Genomic DNA, 21290 nt, shown 5'->3' on the forward strand with positions numbered 1-21290 from the left:
TATAGTCAGGAGGCCTTAGAAAGCTTATTCCTGTATTCTGATCATGCTAGGAGTATTTTTTGTTCAGCAGATGTTTGGTACAGTGCATACAACTGAACTGATGTCCTAGCAAATCGTGACTGAACTCTTCACCCGCTCACAGGGAAAAAGAGTGTAAATGGTTTAGCTTTGGGGCATTTTTTCCATGTAATAGAATGTACTCCCATGTACTCTCTCAAGCAGGGGAAAAAGCAAAGACAAGGGAACAAAAATGCTTCGTAAGCAAGAGCAATTAAACAATTAATGGTATTGTGCTCCCATTTAAAAAGCCTATGAAATGAAATACCACTTCACTTGAAAATAAATGGTTTCAGATGTCTCCATTTACACCAGACAGACAGAAAGCACCTCTCTGAACTGCCTTCTGAAGAATCCTTTTTTCTTCCAGTACACCTGACTACTGGGTGTGCTTTGTCATTATCTCATTTGAGAATGTTCCTGTGACTTACATTGCAAAAAATAATCCCAGGAGGTAACCATGAATACGTTTAAGTGGTATTATAATGATGAAAAGTGTTGAGCAGTAACATAAATGCACTTTTTTATTAAATCTTTTGTATCTTTTGGGGAACTACATTTTCACAAAAATATACAAAAGAATTTATTTTTACAAATATTTACATTCGATATCAGAAAACAATGTTAGCTACATATTTTAAACTTAAATTTGACAAATATAGTCTTGAATTCTGAAACTTAACACTCCAGGAAAGTATTTTTAATTTTTTTTTGTGAAATAAAGTACTCAAAGTTCATATTCAAATTTAAAAAAATCTTAATTAATGCAAAAATCTGACATTTAATTTTTTTGTATATATACTTTAAATAAACATACAACATTGTTACAGGGATTAGATGTTCATGGTGGAAACCAAAATGGAGTACACTTAAACCATGATCCTTATTACAGTAATACACATGACCATACCTTTGGACTAGCTTAAAATACTTTTTTCTTTTTTTTTTTTTTTTGTTTTTTGTTAAAGCAAGAGGGATTAACTGACACACTCCATAATGAAACACAACAAATCTGAACAGACAACTGGATTTTAAGCTTAAAGAACTACAGTAAAATATTTTCCTAAGGTGACCTGACAGGGGCGTGGAGGAGGAGAGGATGGGCTCTCGCATTGTACGGAGCAGTGCTGAAACGGATTTCCAGATGAAAGACTGCAAATTACATTATTTTTCTATAGAATTTTCCAATACCTTTATTAGCTGTCCCTTTCAGAAATAGCTGCCACCATGAAGCTATTTTCCTTTTCAGTGTGAGATGAGATAATAATTTGTAAGGGCAGCAGCAAACTTGTACTACCTCCATTGCTGAATTTCAACAGCTTTCATGTTTTATAACCTACTGTACCGTGTTTAGCATAAGGCAAGCTGCTGAGTTTTCTCTGCTAAAAAGAAAGAGAATAAACCAAGCCACAAAGCTAAAAGTGTATGTATTTTTAAAGGGAATGGTTCTAATGCATTTACTTAGATTGTTATGGTATTTTAAGTGATCATTGTGGTCCTGAGTGTATTCTTATGTGAAATTTTACATTAAAAATACATTAACTTTCTTCACAAATTAGTAATGCAGCTTTTCCATTACTTAATATAATATGCTGTATACCTGTAACTGAACTAAAAAGCATAAACAAAGCTTGCAATTACCAGATACTGCTTTTAAAAAAAAAAAAAAACCAACAACGCTATTTTGCACCTAAAAACACAACACAATGGTAAGTAGTAGCAAGTAAAGGAAAAATAGACCAGAAATGTGGAAAGTACTACCCAACAGCACCAACATTTCACGAAAGTACAGAAAACCATTTTTTTCCATGCAATTTGTGCCAGTGTTCATGCTTGGAGTTTCTTTAGAAAGTATATGTATTAAATTCCCAGAGAGTACAGTATAGAGCATGTCCTGGGTGTGACTGGTGTTTGAAAAAAACCATGCAGGTACGGCACATTTGCAGCTCCATAGCTGAACATTACGTACTCAGATTTTAAGTAATGTGCTAGAAAAAGGTATTTAACTGCTTTGCTTCTTGGGAAGAATAAATACCCTATTTTTTACCTGCTAGGCATGGAAAGATCCCCCCCTCCTCCCCAATCTCAAGAATTTGCAACTAAGTTAATAGAAAATTCATTTTCAGCAATGTAATGCTTTGTATTGGCTTTGTATTGTAAGTCACCGCAGCAGCAGTAAAGCTGTGGTCAAAGTTGGCTGACCTCTCACAGCCATGTTTGGAAAAAATATTTATTTGGGGGTTGGGAGGGGGGGAGTTGGGTTAAGGGCTCCTGTGGGAAGGGGGGGGGGGAGGAAGGAGAAAAGAGTAATGGCAAAAGCTAATGAATGAGTAACTGGAGGGTATTACATGAAAAACTTTTTTTTTCCACCCAAAAGGCTTATAATCCTACAGAGGACTGAAACTAAAATACCCCTACTACCTCCCTTTCTCAGAACCCACCAATGCAATATTTGTTTCAATAATTACTTTTTTTTCCTTAAGCACTCATCTCCTGCCTTGGCCTCACTGAGACCAGCCGAAGATGGCACTAGCGTTCTGAAAGCTGCAGTTGTGTACAATGATGGGGTAGCGGCATTTGTCCCCTGCGAAAGAAGAATGCATCTTACGAAAAAGTGGTAAAGCACGAATGATGTTAACCCTCTAGTTCAAAACAGCTGTTATGTTGGGGCCACTTTATAGTTAAGTGGGTGCAACTAGCTTGCTTTTACGAATGTAGAACGGTGTGGATCAGACACATCTTTACATCACTGGAACGAACATGACAATAATTTTGGGGATATCTTTAAAAAAGTTTGGGGTTTCTTGGTTTTGGTTTGTGTATTTTTTTTTGTTTTTTAAATAAGCTCTCACATGACGTCTGTGCCCAAACCGAGCAAGATATGTACTAGTAAGGGCAAAATCACTTTGTAGGGTCTTGAAGTTATCCCACAACAAGCAACAGAAACTCAGGACTCCTATTTTGGCTTTTGGAAGAGAAATCCAGACACACCGAGTGATAGGAACATACTGCCTCTCGCGTCCCAAACTCAACTGTCCTCTAGCAGGTGGAGAAGCATCAGTTCAGCTATTTGCACACAGATTTTATGTTTCTTACCAAGAGTTGCTACAGGCAAAAGTCCAGTTCAGTTGTCTAAGCGGCACCTGTAATGAGTTTGGATTTTTTTTTTACATAAAGTTTACCTTAAGTCAATTATTTCCTTATTTTGTAACCCTTTATTATGGGATAAAATCAAGACCTTTACTAATTTATTTCTACTCATATGTATTCATAGGCCTACATTACATTCACCTTCTCTGACTTACTATACCTATATTTGGAGGCCTAAGGCAAGGAACCACCAAAGGAAAATTCAGCTCATCGATGACTTGGATTGCCCTCTGCATACACCTGTCTCCATCACACCCCGAGTTAAATGGAACAAATACAGGCCGTAGCTCTAACGTCTGTCGTCTTAAATGTTGTGCACATCTGGGAACAGAACTAGGAACTCATGAACAATGTTTCCATAGGGAAGAAATGAAAGAGGCAGTAATTGATACAGGTTGGTTATGAAGAATTTTCTAAAGTATACTATTTCTTTGGTTTAGTATTTTTTGTTTAAAGAATGCATTTAAGCCCAGTTGCACAGGAAACTAAAATATGGATAAATCAGAAGAGGCCTATTAAAACAATCCAAGTTTGGTTTGTGTGGGAAAGATGAGTAGCATTTTAAAATACATCCTTAAACTCTTTTACCTGAGGTCTCAGTACTACGTAGCATTTTCATATTTGCAGTATTTTGTTACCAGCGTGCATACACTGCAACAGTGGTGAATCTGTGTTAGCTGCTGGACTTCAGCACTAAGTAGTTGTCCCATCGGTACGGGAGTGGAAAGAACAACGAATGGGAGCGGCTGCATCTTCCCAAAACCAGAGCGAACAAAGTTGCCTGCAGCCCCTCCTTGAGCACTCTACTGCTCTCCAGTCCTTAAACTCCAAACCAGCCACTGACTACTTCCCATTCGAAACAAGATGTTTGCCGGAAAGTGGTTTGACTCCCCACCCACCACCACCCACGTTGGTTCTTTGGTCCTGCCTTTGCCTATTTATTAGCGTTCCTTCCTCTGTTTTCCTTTCTTTCTCCTTTTCTCTGGGTTTACATTTACGGGTTTCCTGTTACTGTTTCCTCCATCCTGTGTTCCATGACTTCAAAAGGAAGTGAAAATTACGAGAATTGCCTATTGTCACCGTGCTCAGACCTTACCCTTTGTTGTTGTTGTTTTACACTAGGGGGCAAAAGAGAACACGCTACATGCTTTTTTTTCTTTCTTTCTTCTTTCTTTTTCCAAAGAAAAAGTGAATTGGTTGGATTGCTGATTTAACGGTTAACAAAAAAACAGATCAAGGTTATGACTGGTATGCTGCTGGTAATCTGAGAAGGGGATGGTGAGTGGTTACCTATTCTAGCATCAAGTAGACTGGAGAACCCCCCCCACCAACACCCCCCACTAATTTTTAATTACTTATCAATGATTTTGGCAAAGAAACCTGTTGTGGCTTTTATGCGTATTATACACCTAAAACTATTCCTTTTTTCTGAAATGAGATACGCAGCGTTTAAGTCTGAAGTCGAGGTTAATTGAAGAGCAGAAGCTGGAGACAACCAAAGAAACGGGCTTGGTCTAACCACACCACAGTGACTAGTATAAAGAACGCATAGTCAGCTTTGGCAAGCTCACGTATCTATCTACATGAGCAAAAATCAAATGGCGCTATAAACTTTAGGAAAACAGAGCAGATTGTAAGGAAGCATAAGAAAACCATGAGAACAAAAGAGTATGCAAATGCAATACAGCTAGTGATGTTAAAACCACTGATGTGGCAATTTATTTTGTGACTTGCAATCTTACTTCCCTTTCTGTAGAGTCTACAGGATTATTAACTTTGTCCAAAATACTGACAAGACGACATTTGCCTATAGCTTATGCTAATAGAATTTTAAAAAATCTTTAAAGATTAAGGCTTGTCACATCTGCGACGCTGATAATGAAACAGGGAAACATGTCACCTTGCCCATCTAAGAATTGTATTTGAAACCAAGATCCTTGGCTTGTCACACTACTACACCATGCACAGCAAGTCCAATAAGGGATTCCAGTGCATAGGTCTAGAGTGACATCCATGTGCACATGCAGCCTTGAGCACTGTCGCGGTGCTCAAGAAAGCAGGCGAGGTGCTGCACAGGCAGATGCTTAGGGCTTGCTGAAAGAAGGGCACTGTTTGCCTCAGCAAACTTGCAAGTCAAATAGCGGGGTTTAGGCAGTAGCTGAGACAAGTAGATCACGGTTTTAAACTAAGCCACCCCTGAATGCTATCCAAGTCCTGCTCTTGGCATTGAAGTTTATTTTGATCTAGTTTCCAGATCCAGGAGATAATTTGTCTGCAATGTGTCTGTTTTCTGATGGTACAATTCCAGGTCAGCATTAACCTGACTTGTATGAAGTTCAGAGTTATTCTAAAATGAATCTTGCTAATATTGAAACCCTGATATTGAGCAAAGTCAGAAGTTACTCTGAATGAGTGCTTTCCTTCAACTGTCAACAAGTGATAAAGTAGCCTTAATTGTCTGAAACACTTTCTTTAACTTTAGTTTTACACCATCTCTTGCCTACCCTATCAAAATCAGAAATGACTGCCTCCTTAAGAATAAAAAACTTAAGATTTCAAGTCTAAATGATTCAATACATTTGGTTAACTTGTTCTCTCTGTCCTAATCTCAACTGTGTTCCTCAGTTCCTGCACTACAGCAATTTTCAGTTCTAAAAGTGTTTCTTTTTAATTTTTGTTTGCTCCTAGGAGCTGGACTTCCCTTCTCTCACTCTCTTTTTTCTAAGCACACTTAAATAGCTTTCAAGGGCACATTTATTTTTTTAAGTGAAATGTCATTTTCCTTTTATTGGAATCAGTTTTCTAGTTTATTTCTTTTATTACAAAAAATATTGCTGACTTTAAAGATCCCGAAGATGTATGCTTGCTGCTACCAGAAAAAGAGTTAGAAAGACAAATAAGCTAGAGAACAAAATAATCCACTATGAGTGAGCAAATTATACAAAGAACTTTTGCCTCCCCTTCCTTGGTATTGTATAATCACAGAAGAGGCTTTCTCCAGCTTCAGACAGAGCCCTCCTGCCCACATTTCTTCTCTCTGATGCTTCCAAACAAAAGGCTGTCACTAGTCCCTCCACATTCCAGCTTCTTCCCTGACCTATCCTACAGGGCTATGTCATCCTCGACTTTTCTGCTGAGCAACCAGTCACAAGCTCCCACTGCCTACCGAATCAACCAGTTTGTTCCCGTATACATGCGCTTCGAGCATAGGTGGCAACAATTAGCAAGTTACTACAGTAGCATTTCATGTAAACAGCAAATGAGGCACAGTAACAAGCACCATCACAGACAAAAAGACCAAAAAAAACCCCGCAAAGCTGCCGTCTTTAACCATGCTTACAGCCAGCTGTTCTCTTCAGCAGAGAATCACAGCTTGTCCTAGAGAATATGCTCCAAATTGTCCTCAGGAAGAAAGCTGCAACTGAGGCTCTACTCACTCCTCAACATTCATGATGGTTCCCAGCTGGCTGACCCCATTTTACCTGGCAAACCACTGAGCAGTTTGCCAGGGAAAATGCTAGCTACCAATACTGGCTGCAATAGGAGGAACAAGGCTGGTAGTTTTGTTTTTAAAGAGCTCCTCAGCTTCCAGCTCCCGTCCCAGCCCTTTACAGTAGTGGTGAGGTTTGGAAGAGAGAGAAGAAGCAGGGAGATCTGGAGGCTCAGACTTCCGCACTGCAGCTATCAGCCTTGCACCGCTGAGGGCAGCCCTGCCACAATTCGCCCGTCAGCTTCTCACTGATACTCCACCGCTGGTGTGGCATTTGAGGTTCCCCAGGGCAAAAGCACCAATGGACAAATTAGCAGTGGAGAGGCACAGCATTAATGAAAGGGGTGGGGGAGGGAAGAGAGGAGGACATGACCAGTGACAGGGATCCGAGGAACAAAACTCTTGATAGTCCACACACCTCTTTCATTGGGTGAAGGCCTACAGAAGATCATGAGGCTGGGAGACACTGAGCCTAGGATTTTGAGGGGAAAACTCAAAGAAGCAGAAAAATTTGGACTTTGAACTGGCAGTCTGAGTAGGACAGACTATGAGGGAGCTCTTAACAGCCATCCAACTTGAACCAATGAAAGGCAACTTTAAAATAGAGGCAGGACAAATCTTACTTCAAGTCAAGAAGTCCTGCATAGATGTGTTTAATAAGGGACAGAATCACAGCTATAGCATACTGCAACTGATTTCTCTGGCATAGATAGGATTTAAATGCCAGATTCTAATTTTCATATAAAACAGGCAGGCAGGCAACAAGGTTACGAGACAGATCAGCTCTAATCTCAGTTCTCCTATGCAATTCCCCTATAGTCAAAAAAGTTGCCGGCAAGATCTCCCTGTACACTCATGACCAAATCCACAGAGTTTTTGCTTCTGTAGAATAGCAGCTGCATGACTGGCAAGACTTTGCTAAGAACCATCATGCTGAGAAACCTGGTAATAGTTTAGTTCATCAACTTTTTAAAAATAAATATCTGTTATAGCTTGATATATAAAATATATTATCTAAGACTGTTGGGTAACTAGCTTTGTATAGCACGTAACAAGCATTTTTGGACCTAAGAGAGCATGGAAGTCTGGCTCATTAACTTTTCTCCCCCTTCTCTTCTATATACAAGCCTTCCCTTTCTCTCTATAACCACCATGTACACAAGATGCTTATAAGAAGAGATGAGGTTTATTTCTTTTTTTCTTTTATCTGGCATAAGAGGATGCAAGAGGTGAATAGTGTCAAAGCCTACTGACTGACCTAAACAAATGCCATTGTTAAAGCAATGCTGGCTGACACAGAGAAAAAGAGCTTTACATTCACAGCAGAATGTGATTATGAGAGTAGTGCTGATAATTACTTCTGTTCCCTTCATGTTACATGAAAATTAACTGTACTGATTAAAAACCAGGTTCAGTCTGTAATGCATCTCTATGACATGATTTAGAGAAACAGCTGCGGAAATCTTCCTCACTTGTACCCAAAACATAGCTTTATACAGGTTTTCATTATCACTGAAATGTTTTTCCAACTTAAGAGTCTCAGTTATGTTGCAGGATAGAATAAATGCACTTATGCTAGAGGTGACAGCAGGTCCATTTAAAGAAGCATATGATCCGACATTTTTTACAATCAGGAGAGAAATCTGAGTAGAGACCTCTCCCAGCTAGTCCTAACTCTTAAAAAGTTCAAATGTACAAAATATAATGTTTGGAAAGTTAATATTCTCTCTGAATCCCCCCTATGATGCTGAGAAAATAAAATCAATTCATATTGCTATGAAATTCTATTTTTGCAACTGGTGACATCCCAAGCTTTATCGGTTATGAAGACTATAAAATCCTCACCCTAGTCCACATTTCCAGCATAGAGGCTAAAAGCCCAGGCAAGTAACACAGCAATAACCTCTCTTCCACTGAGAATACTTTTATTCACAAGGCAAAAACTGGAGTTAGACTTTTAGGTTGTGGGCAAGGCACTCGCAAAGTGAGCAAATCTATTTTTGCTCACAGAACTAATTTAATGTTTAAGTGCAACAAAAACACTAAATTAGCCATGAAGATCATGCATATCCAACGGCTTTCACCAGACATGACTGTGACCCAGGCCTCTAAATACAGAAATATTTAAGCCCTAAGGAATCAGCTCTCTTCTTTTCTGCTTCACCAGATGATGTTTCCTTTTGACCAGTCATAGAAATATCATTTCCATTATAATAATTACACATTTATTAAAATACTATATATTTAAGAGTTAATATATGGTTTCTTTCAGTAATAAAATATGGAATACTCTTTTCTTCAATGATATTCAGACCCCAAAACTTAAAGGAGAAACATTCATGCTGAAAATAGATCAATGTACAGCATTAGGTCAGAAATAACATCTCTTGATTAAAACCCCAGGATCTTACTGTGAAACTGTACATTGATTAACAATTCACTTTTTCCTTTTAGCCACGTATTTCATTTTCAACATCTGGCAGTGAGTGAAATACAAACCCGGATTATCCGATACTGAAGCAAATCTAACTGCCTCAGTGTATTTGATACAGTCCATCCTTCTGACAGACTTTAGATACTTGTCTTTCAGAGACAGATTGCTCTGTGTCTTGGATCAGCACCATTTCTAATGCATGCAGGGCACAATAGAATGTCACATTGCAATCCTGGGTATTTCATGCCTGGTACTTCATGCAGTGTCCTCTTGGCAAGTCTCCATGTCTCTCTCAATGAGGCATATGCACACATTTCCAAACAAATAAGCTGCATTTTCAAAAAGATATAATATGAGATATAAAAGATTACAATATCGTTGAAAGAAATGGTTAGTAACAGTCAAAAGAAAAATTTCAGTTAAAAGTACATCTGTATTCAGAGCATCATAAACATAATTTATTAAATCTTAACTGTTCATATTAACATCTGGGCTATTTATTTTGTTGCAAATATCTGTTTCTTTATACACAAAGAGAAAAGCAAGCACACAGATAAAAAGATGAAGACTCTGAACTTGAGCTTTATACTGTTACAGACTGTCCACGTCCACTGCTGTGTACTTTTTGACAATAACGAAAGGATACATACCTGCAGTCATCCCCTCCAGCACTGACCACGTATCTATCTCCACTTGTAAATCGAATATTAGTCAAGTGGGCAGAGTGACCTAAAAATCGTTTGTGTTTTGCCTGAAAAAAAAACCCAACAATAAAATGAAAGTGTCTAAATACTCTGTGTCCTCCTAAATCAAATGAGGTATGCATGTTTTTATCTATGTTTTTATTTTATCACATATTTATATTTAAAACGTGAAAGATCTCCTGAAGGAGAACTACTATTGAGCTACAATGCAGATTAAATTATCACCACATAAGACAGCACCTGCAAATTGGGAACAATGCTCAAGCTAACACAATAAAATGAAATACATCTTGTCACATGATTAACCTCTAAATTTTGTGTAAAATTCCTAACACTGAAAAAATTCTTTTCATTATAAGTGTGCAAGCAGTTTACACTGTGCAGTCTCAAATCCTGAAAATTAACAGTGCTAGTGTTAGCGAAAAATCTGTAAACTCTTCATCCATGGAAATACACAGATGGGACTAAAATTACCAGCTGTCTTCCTCATCTGTCAAATGGAGGTTGGAGATGTGGATAAATAAAACTAAGGGCTTTGAGATTTTCAGTATGAAGGCACTATGCTAATGCAGATTGGCAGACAATATTAACACCTGCAAGAGCTTATAGCAAGAGCTATTGCACAAAATGTTAGGAAAACTTTGAGGTGAAGCATGCTTATGAGACTATAGGGCTAAAGTTACGTAGATGCATCAAAAAGCTACAAATTTAGAGCAGGAGATATTTCCATCGTACATCTTCTAAAGAAATAGTATGAGACCATAATATCATCAGTACTTTTTGTTGTAACAATGCAAAAACAAGTTCTTACAAATTTTTCAGGACATGGAAAGTCAAACAGTTTGACCATGCCAAAATCATCGCCTGTTACAAGATTGATTCCCGAGTGAGAGACACAGGCACAGTTTACATCTGCTTTTTCAGCATGCCTGGACCAGATTCCAATTACTTCATCTCCTAGAACACTGAAACAGAAGAGCAAGAGATTCTTTTGAAAACCATAGCAAAAACAATAGAGCAAGGAAATAGTAAGCAGCTCTCATTGTAACTGGTTTTATAAAAATGTAATTTTTACATTTTATTCTTAAACATACACATCTCGTATAGATTTTACTCTGTAACTAATTTTTATATTATTCCATAATTACTTCTGAAATTGATTCAGTGATATAATTCCCAAAATAACATGGCCCATGACAACACTAAGAAGCAAAGGTGAAATCAATAGTACTAATATTGTCCAGTGAGGCATTTGCCAAAAAAAAAAAAAAAAACCAAAAAAAACTGAATAAAGAAAGAACAATTAAAAATAGAATGTCATAGCATAAGTATTAGATGAATAAATTTCAGCTGTTGGAAAATAAAAATATGTATATTCTTATTATAACCGTGTTTTGTTGATTCTGTAACATTTTCATATCAATTAGATTAAAAGTTTCCTTGAGTCCAGTGAAGATTCTTCTTCATTAAAATCGGGGGGAGGGTGTGTGTGTGTGTGTGTGTGTGTGGTGTGGATTGTCCTAAACAGGAAACATAATTCTCTTAAGACTCCAGAACAGACATTTATACAAAATTTCCTTTGCAAAGCCTTGTGAAAAGTTCCTTTTTATTCAGCTGTGCTTACAATGTATATGCATACTTCCAAGAATGCACAGAAACAAGCACTTCATAATTTAACAGGTGAATGATTTGGGAATTCTTCTGTGATTCTTTCCCCCCAAATCAGAGCACAGTACACTACATTCAAAAAGGAATTATTTACTTCAGACATACTGAATTGGGTCAGAAAACACAGGTTTCTTGTTTTCATATCAAAGAGGTGACAAAAATGGATTACCCAAGCAGAAAACAGAAAGCTAACAAAATGAGTTTTCCAGAGCCCTCTGAAAAGCTTGTGGTTTTAGTCATGTCTTGCAGCAAAATAGTCAGGATTACTACTGTTTAAAGTGCTTCATATGTGGAAAATTTTCAAGTACTTATTCTCAATTTTTGTCTGAGGGTGCTAATCAGAGGACAATAATTGAAAGCAGGCAAAGGAGACTGAAATAAGGCACAGGAAATCAGATTTGCACAGAATATAAAATAAATTATTTAAATGTGAAATAAAAATAAAATATGGTATCATTCTTCATGTAATTTCTAAGTCTATTTTGAATGAAATATAACAACTTCAAGGTATTTGAAAGTACTTTTGTATACCTTTTAATATGTAAATATTAATAGCAACTTTAATATACAGATACCATTAGTGTAATACTGTAAATAAAACCTGAATTATCAGTCTTGTATTGTCTTTTCATGTTTTGATATATTTTAATTTTCCCTGTACTCTTATCCCCAAATCACTATTTTGAAGTAAACAGTGCAGTATTCCAGCTAATTTGTACAGTGCCATGAAAAACTACTGAGGCTGCTAGAGATATATCAAAGGAAGCTGGAGATACACAATGAATAGAAAGGCACACGTTAGAGAGATCAGTTTTTATTGGAAATCCTCACTGGCCAAACAGCTCATGTTCTACTGAGGGAATCTGCTATGTACTTTCTTTTGCTGTACTGTACTTACCTGATCTGTTGCTGGAGCAGATGGGTGTGCTAAAAGAAAATATCTGACTGAATGAAGGGATGAAATATACTTTTAAACAGTCGGTGCTTCTCCTGGAAATTACAAGTGTTTTAACAGGTGTAAATGTGTGAATCATTTACCTTGTCCAAGTAGCCCACGTTATTCTGTCAATCACAGCCTGGTCCACAAGCTGTTTTCCTGAAGGCACTTCATAGACTTGCCTTTTGTAAGACCCAGTAGAGACCTTTGAGATGACCACAGAGGATTCAGAATACATGAACTTGTTTGAAAAGATGAACATATAATTCTAAAGGGCTTTGAAAAGCATTTTCTTGATAGTTATCTTTTACTCTATAAGTAACTTATATATTAATAAAACTTGCTCAGTGAGTTGAAAATTCTCAAAAATCTATGCAAGTGTAAAGCAACAGTGAGAAAGCGTAAGAAATCTTCAATTTTAAAACTAATTAATAAAAAAAAAAAGAAACATCTCGCATTCTGCACATAATATTAATTCTCTCTCTATATTGTGAGTGTTAGTATGTATGTGTGTGTATAAATAAGGCAAAATAAACTCATATCCTTAAAACTGACACAAAGGTATTCCTCTCAGCCTGCAGATGTTGATTGGATAGTGAGAGAAGCTTATTCCTCCTCTCGAATGTGAACAAAATATAGAAAGCAAAGTATGTCTACTTTATTTTGATTTTAAGAAACGTCCTGAGCCCTGTGGCTGGGAGTTGTAACACCATGATTTTGGTGCTGCTCCACGAAGGCTAACACTGAAATGATGTGTAATGCTACCATTCCGGTCAGGGATATGAAGAGTTCACAGGTCCCTGGGGCTTACAGAATGATAGACTGTACTCCTTCCTCTTTTAAGATAGCCCATCATCACCAGAGAGATAAAAAGGCAGGGAGATACATTACAGTGATTTTTAAATCTGTTTCTCCTTTCTATGCTTATTTATTGTATTTAATATCCAGGATAACTATTTTAATCATCCACTTAATCACTACAACAAAACAATAGTCTAGTGACAGTAACCTACTACAATTCATTACAAAATTTAGCAGCTGCGGAAGGAGAACACTTGCAGAGTATCTTGAGTACGTTTTCCATTTAGTATCTTGAACAATTAATGACTGATACCTGGAGATAAGAGCTATCTGCAGAGAAGTCCATCTGGATCACAAAACTTGGGATGTCTTTGCAATAGCTGACTCGATTTAGTGTGGGACCCAAAGTCAGATCATAAAAATCCACTGCATTCTCACTGGAACCGACTGCTAAGTAACGAGAATCTGGGCTAAACCTGAACAGATAAAAGGGTTTTATGAACGCAGGTTAGCATTTACAACAGATTCTAATATTTGAGAAGAACAGGTAAATTTGCATTTCAAGTGCCTGCTATCCAGAACTAAAGAGGGAGGCAGAGTATTTCATCTGCTAAGTAAAATAACTTTTGAAACAAATACAATTTTCAGGGAACGTATATGCACTAGAAGGTGGCAATAATTTTTGGTACAGCTGTCACATATAAGTGAACTGGGAACACCTCTGGAATAACTCTGTTCATTATCTGATCTCATTACTCTCACAATTTTGTGACATGCCCCTGATGACTTAGGCTCTCTAACGCTATACTTATAAGGCTACAAACTAGAAAAATGGAATGCTGTAAATGAAGAAAAGCCAGACCTTGTAGAGGAAATGTACTGAATAAAAAGATGTGAAATCAAATCTTTCATCTGCCCAATGTGTCTTTGTACAGTGGTTTCTTTCCTCCAGTTTTCCCTTCTAGTCTTGAAACTCAGTAGCTTCCTGAGCTGAACAAATTCTTTACAGTCCCTTTTGTGTTACTAGGGAAGTTTCTTTATTTCTATTCTCTCCAAGACATACTTTGGGACAGCTTTCTGCAACCCCCTAACTCCAAGTGGGGCTCTTCTGCCTTCCTGCAGCAAGGTCCCTGTTTGCTCGTATTTCTCCCACTCACCCCACTTTGCTCTCCAGAAGCTTCCTTGAGCTGATCACTATCAATTTATCTCACAGAAGGAACAGTCTTGTCCTCCATTCAGGAAACAGAAGCAAAATTGTACTTCTCCTAACTCCTTTCTAACAAAACACATTAAAGAGCAAACTGACAGGCAGACATTTCCATCATCTCCCACAATCCAGTCTTCACCTGGAAACTTCTGATCTCACTTTACTGCCTACACATCATCTCACCCTGCTCCTTTTCACACCTTCTCATCTGCCCCCTAATTAGGACAGTCTGTTCCTATCGCCCATTTACTTCCCCATTCACCCTTCATTTTAACTAACCTTTGGCAATATCATTTGACACTTCCCCTATGGTACTGCCTGTTTTTTGACTGATTGCTATCTCTTATCTTCATGTACCTCCTCCTTTCTTTTTTATGGTATTAGAGTAATCACACAAACTCCACAATTCACTCATTGATTCCAGATCTCTGAAATATCACTGTAATGCTCCTCAGAACGTAAAATTGTATTTCTTAAAAATCAAAATAATACAGATTTCTAGAATACTACAATAGACAAAGGCATTATATTTTCTGACCTGATATCTTGAATAGCTGATCTTCTGTCCCTTTTTTTCCCCCAAATTTTTAGAGAAGTCACAAGCAAGATAATAAATTCTCCATTTTTCATGCCAATAGCTACCATATCACCTTCTGGGCTGTAACAAACAGTACGAGCTGCATGTCCTAAGCTGACTTTGTTCAGCATCTTCTGTGAAGAAATAAAAACCCAGAAGAGTAAATGTTTCTATTTGTTCATATTTAAAAAATACCTTATGCTAACAGTTTGCCACTATCAGATGGATTATTCTCAGAATACATTAAAAAAACAAGTTTCAAGTCCTCAACATCACCACAAGTCTAGGATTTTTTTTTTCCCCTAAACAACAACTATTCTCCAACACCTACCTTTTCAGCAATATCCCAGAGTCTTACTGTGCCATCTTCTGCAGCAGAAAGGAAAAAATCTCTGGAAGGATGCGTTGCTAGGCCCCAGATTGGTCCATCCATATGACCATTAATTAGAATGTTACATGCAGCATTTTTCTCTCCAACTTCGATTATTTCGGCATTTCTTGTCCCAACAAGAATTTTCCCCTTGAACAACAGTGAAAGAATTATCTCTGATACAATACATTAACTACTCATAATGAACAGTAATAAAGATATAATCCAAAGCTATAGCTCTGTCAAGAAGGTTTGCTGAAATCAAGTAATCAAATAATCAAAGACAATTTATTTTTTAAACTCATCTATGATTTATTAAAGTACAAAGCTGTATATAAATCATGATGCCAGCTGAGTTATTGCTTGTAAGTCAGATATTTGAAGTGTGAAAAGAATAGAAAAGAAATCCTTAGTTAGTCTCTAATAAAAATACATACAGAATATTATCCTAAGTAAGACTAAGATGACCCAAAGTAGATTTTTTTTTCTGCTGTAAAATCACTTGTAGACACCTTCTAGCTCAACCTTTAATTTAAAATACTAATTATAAGATAAAGAGGAAGCAAACAATTTATCATATATTTAATGCTATAGATCAACCCACAAATTATAAGCTTTATTTTAAAGACATGATGCTTTCTTTACCTTGCCTCTACAAACAGAGCGAACACAGTCTGTCATTTGTCCTGTCTCTAGTCTGAAGGCACGACATCGTTTCAGCTCTTGATCCCATAGCTTAACTGCTCCTCCTTCCTTTGATCTATCAAGGAATCAGGAACAACCATGAGTATAACGGCTAGCGCAAAAAAGACAATTAATGGGTGAAAGAACTATATTATTTAATGCAATATATTGTAAACGAGGCATTTAAGTATGTTTTTAAATCATTAAAGATTCCATTTGTTCTTACTGAACAGGTGATGTTAATATGCTGAGCCTCCTAGCTAAGAAAGAAATACTAATTCAAAGTCCTTGTCGTACTGCTTTACAGAACAAATTGAAAGATGATCACTGCTAAGCTTAGCCTGAATTAGTAGCTCTTAGAGAATTTGTCTAGTCAAAGGAACAGTTAAGTGTGTGAACAAACTGCCATCTTATTATTAAGACAGGCAGAGATTATCAAGATATAGTTGAGGGAAACAGGAAAGATTTTACTACTGTGAAATAAATGACAAAAGATTTTCACTTTTGTGAAAATTTCACTATTTTCACTGCTGTGAATGACAAAGATACAGGAGAAAAATCACCAATGTTAATTGCACAAGATACCCAACTAATAAGTGTTAATCATGAAAGCACTAAGTATTTCACACCCACTTTCAAGAGAACTGTTATTTTGGTAAAGAACACATTAAAGTAAAAAAAGTTTCTAAAAAGGAGATAATGTTTAATGAAACAGTTATAAATCTGTCATTTCCAGCTGAGCTGGGACATAAGTTTTATCTGTCTTCAAAGACAAAAGAATCTCCCCCAACAGAAAAGAAATATAACGTTCCACAATACTGAGCTGCCAGTGTCACAACTTTGATTACTGAACAAACCCTGACAAAGAACTCCAGAGAGTTTAATCACAATTACTGCTTTTGTACTACCATTACTAAAAGAACTCTAATGAATTATAAATTGCTAGTCCCTTCAATGCAATACTCTTTGCTTCCCGATAGCACTGTTTGGACATATGATGGGTCATCATACTCAGCAAAAAGATTTTATCAAAAGAGGCTGGTGAACTGCAATTAAGAATGTCAAGGCAGAAGCAAACATGCAATTTTCCTAAATGTAGAATTTGTTTTGTATACTTTCAATACTCCATTTTCCCACAGGAGACGAATTATTGTTTCTTACTGTTATTCATTACTGTTTCTTTCAGGTCAAATACTAATTATTAAGAGGCTTTGAAGCTAAGTGGTAGAGAGAACGTTCTCCAAATAAAATCACGGTGATGTTTTACAAATACAAGGAGAAAATATTTCACAGACAGGAATAAATAAGTTTTCAGCTGGGTTTGAATATCAACCAGGATCTTTAAGGACTATTTAAGGAAAAGGTAGTAAGTGGCCTGGGTCCTGCAAAACGGGGCACTACCATGCCATCAGATGGACTGTATTACAGCTGAAGCTTTTTTTTCTTTTATGATTAGCAAGGTACTAAGAAAAAATTAAAATGCTTGAAGAGATATTTTGCTTACAACTCCAGAAACAAATGAAGTTGCTGTACCTTAGATTTGAGAGAAGACAGTTTGCCTCGGCCATCATAACTAAACAGATCCTTCCTTTAAAAGAAGCTGTGCTTTATGCTGTTACAATATTTATCATTCATTTATTCAATCACAGTATTTCAAACTAAATGTTTTTGCCTTCTCTCAAAAATAATGCTGTTGTGATAAATACCACTGAACCATTTAGTAAAATCATAAGGTGATTTCAAGGCTACTTTTGATGAAAAGTCAGCCCTTTTCAGCTTAAGGAGGGAGAACTATATCATCTCTTTGATAATTTGTGTATTTGTACTTGGAGAAACATTACCTGACTGATATAATGCAGTATAATTGATAATGCAATATAACTGAGAATCCATTAACATAATTTATTTTATGCTTGCCAAACCATTTTATGCTTTTTAACCAAAATAATGTAAAGTCATCATAAAATGCCTGAAGAAGCTTGCACGTATGCTTTAGAAAGATGACTGTTATCAAGAAGTTCAACTTACGAAGAACTACTTGTATAGCATTTAGATTCGGATTCATCCCCCTTGACTTTAGGTACTTAAGCAAGGCACCCAGGTCAGGATCCTAGCCACTCTAGGCTTTCTCTTATAATCAGTGGAAAAAAATAGGTACTTGAAGCTTATGTGGGCTTACCTGCACTTTGGAGGTGGTGGCTACTTTTTTTCCTACTAACTATTTAGGGATCCAAAAGTGGCTACTCTTCTAGCTTTGACATCTCAACTGCCTAGTGTTAGACGGGATGAATCCAAACCATTTTTAAAGAATACATGTGCATGCAGAAAAAAGGAAAAAAGAAGACTCACGGCCTTTCTTTGCCTCCTGTAACAATCAAACCATCTCTTAATGTGGTATACATTGTGAAAACAGGTCCATTGTGAGCTTTGGCCACAATTCGTATCAACACATGATCTTTCCAAACACAAACATCTCCACTGATAGTACCTGTAAATGTCAAGTTATTCTGAAAAGGGGAAAAATATACTCATCATCTGATTCTGAGTAAGACAGGAAGAAAAACATTCAGAAATAAAGATCATCACCGCTTGCTTTTAGGCTAGATTGCTTTTATTTGCTGCTGTAGAAGAGCAAATTGTGGAAGGGGTAATAAGAACCTGTAGGGAAAAAACAATGAGCTACTATATTCTTTCTTGAAGTCTGAAAGATGCTTTCTTGTAGCTAATAGGCTCTGCATTGCAAGAAGAAATGCAATGACTTAAGCTTCAGCCATAGGGTTATCTATGTTTTCAGCCTATCAGGTGTGCAAACTGGGGTAAAAAAGTAGAAAACCAAGAACAGTTTTGACATTTCACACGAACAGGCAATTTGCACCCTCTTGCTATGTACATTATGTTTGCATTCATTTTTGTTGTTAGGTGAAGGTACTCACTGGATTACAGTAACCATTAGTTTACAAAGAAAACAGTCTGACTTAACTCAGAACTAAAAGCTGCCTGTTCTTTAGTTCTGCTTCCTGTTTGTGAAAGGTAATAAAAATAAATTTAATTACCTCTGAAATTTAAGGGCAATTGATTCAGATATGCTTAAAACCAATACGAATTAAAACCAATATTCAAAAATGAAACCACAGGCCAGTTACAGTTTCAAAAATCAAAATCAATAGTATAAATTCAGTCTGGACCCAACAGGCTGATTAGCAAGCAGGACAGTAATGCACACAATAAAACAGAAACATCACTTCACAAAAGAAATCCATGGCTATCTGCCCAGCTGAAGAGATGAGTGCTGTTCATACAGAGCACCTCATGAAATGCCAAAGACATGGAACTTGGCAACAAGGCCCGCATCTGTCAAAAAAACCCCAAAGCGAAACAAACTGCAGTCGTCTAACAGTCTTAGATGTTAACAAATGCCCCAGGACAATGCTGCTCTCAAATCACCCATGAGTAGTAATGCATACAGATTATAATACAATCACCCCCAGGTGGGCATAAAATTAGCCTCATTTCTACTGTTTGGTTCCTGCAGTCTAGAGTCAGCTTTGTTTTACCCGGATTAAATACCAAGCAGCGTATTATCAGTCCAAAGCACCTATGTTTGTTTCTTTTGAAAACATAAAAAATCATTATCTTTTTTCTTTTCTGTTCTAAAGAAAGCTGGTACTAGTTCTAACTAGCAGGCAAGTATTAGAAATGGTAAACTGAGTTTAATAAAAACAACTGACATACTCATTAGTAGGTTAGACAAGTCTCATTGAACTGAATAGAGGCAGAAGAGTAAAAAAATTTTTGTTTGTATGCATTTTAAAATAGTTTGTTAAGATACGTACCGCTCCAAAAGCTACAGATAGCATCGTTTGCATTCGGGCATCTTCTATGGAGCTCAATAGCCCTTTTTTACTGAGAAGAGCTCTTCCAGCCAGTGTCCAGAACCTCACGTGTTTTACTCCCACAGAAACAAACTGGGTATCTGAATCTGGTCTGAATTCTGCTACAAATATACGCTGGTTATGACCAGCTCGGCTGGCAATTTTGGCACCTGGCAGAAAGAAAATGGACATTTTGAATTCACTGAGAAAAATATACATTTATGGTTAAAAAAATACAAAAATTATGGAGAATGATGAGTTATCCAAGACCACACAGGTCGTGAAGAAAGGCACAGACTGCTTCTAAATTAAAACTAAATTAAGATGCAGATTAAAAAAAAATTATTTAATAAAACCCAGTAGCAAAGTGCAGCACCTAATGAAGGTGCCATCTACATATACTTTTCAATTTCCTCAGGAGTATAAAAGAGTTAGGAGGTCAGATCCAAGTAAGTTTCCATGTCCTCTTAAATTCCTACGACTCCTGAAAATCCCAAACTCTGGACAAATTACAAGAGACTAATGAATGACTTCTCTGCAAATTTTGTCCAAAGTTAGAAAACTTTCTTCTTTCTGCAGAAAACGCAGAAACTGACTTCTTTACATATGGTCTTAGATTGAAAGGTAATGCTTTTCCAGTCTCTTCAGAGGTGTTAAAATCAGACATTTTGACCCTTGAAGACTCCTTGATCTGGATCCTTAGCTGCCATGTTGAATCTGTATCAACTCTTAAGAATAAGCACAGGCACGTTCTCACTGAAACAGCAGTGAATTGCTGCATGGGCTTTTACCACACATCCTTCATACTACCTAAGATTGTATAAATACACATTTGACATTGCGTCCAGCTCCACAGGATCTAGCACACAAGGTGTGAAGGATCACTTTTTATTAACTTGATAGCTGATCTTTAAACTTCTGAGAGATACTAGTTGGTCAATGGAAATCTCCAAAGAGAGAAGAAATAAACCCCCAAGACCAGAGAATCAGTTTCATAATCTGGGCATGACTTTGCCAGACAGAAAGGAGATGAGGAAAGGAGCTGACCAAATTGCTTTAGCCTAAATCCTGAATTCAGATCAAAGCCAATCTGAAAACATGTAGTATAGCTTAAGACACCAATTACATAGCTGCATAGAGGAGCTGTACTGGCATCACATTTCTGCAATTTGCAATTTTGGGGGGATAATTTTAGGAATGCAACAACCTAGTCAGTAATCAGACTTCAAAGAAGAGTAAGAACAGAGAAGAACAGAAAATTTCTTTTGGGAGCCAAAAAGATTTTATAAAGAGTTTTTACCAAGCAGCAAAGAAATGACTGAATTAAAAAAAAAAAGAA

At 36.9% G+C, this 21290-nt stretch overlaps 1 protein-coding gene across 6 annotated transcripts in view; it reads right to left on the reverse strand.

The window, feature by feature from the left end:
• Positions 1 to 811: 811 nt before the first annotated feature.
• EML5 (EMAP like 5) overlaps positions 812 to 21290 on the reverse strand; it is a 120418-nt gene continuing 99939 nt past the window's right edge. For 4 of the 6 annotated variants that reach the window (XM_075503402.1, XM_075503400.1, XM_075503405.1 and 1 more), the window contains 10 exons: positions 19913 to 20121; positions 18429 to 18586; positions 16041 to 16155; positions 15357 to 15545; positions 14987 to 15159; positions 13555 to 13717; positions 12542 to 12645; positions 10647 to 10800; positions 9782 to 9882; positions 812 to 9460 (listed from right to left, as the gene is read on the reverse strand). In XM_075503402.1, the coding sequence (XP_075359517.1) occupies positions 9424 to 9460; positions 9782 to 9882; positions 10647 to 10800; positions 12542 to 12645; positions 13555 to 13717; positions 14987 to 15159; positions 15357 to 15545; positions 16041 to 16155; positions 18429 to 18586; positions 19913 to 20121 (1403 nt within the window). In that variant the 3' untranslated portion in view covers positions 812 to 9423. The remainder of the gene's footprint in view (positions 9461 to 9781; positions 9883 to 10646; positions 10801 to 12541; positions 12646 to 13554; positions 13718 to 14986; positions 15160 to 15356; positions 15546 to 16040; positions 16156 to 18428; positions 18587 to 19912; positions 20122 to 21290) is intronic. The other 2 variants (XM_075503401.1, XM_075503404.1) reach the window with 2 other exon arrangements.

This window comes from Mycteria americana, chromosome 5, assembly GCF_035582795.1.
Source record: "Mycteria americana isolate JAX WOST 10 ecotype Jacksonville Zoo and Gardens chromosome 5, USCA_MyAme_1.0, whole genome shotgun sequence".
Classification (NCBI taxonomy): Eukaryota; Metazoa; Chordata; class Aves; order Ciconiiformes; family Ciconiidae; genus Mycteria; species Mycteria americana.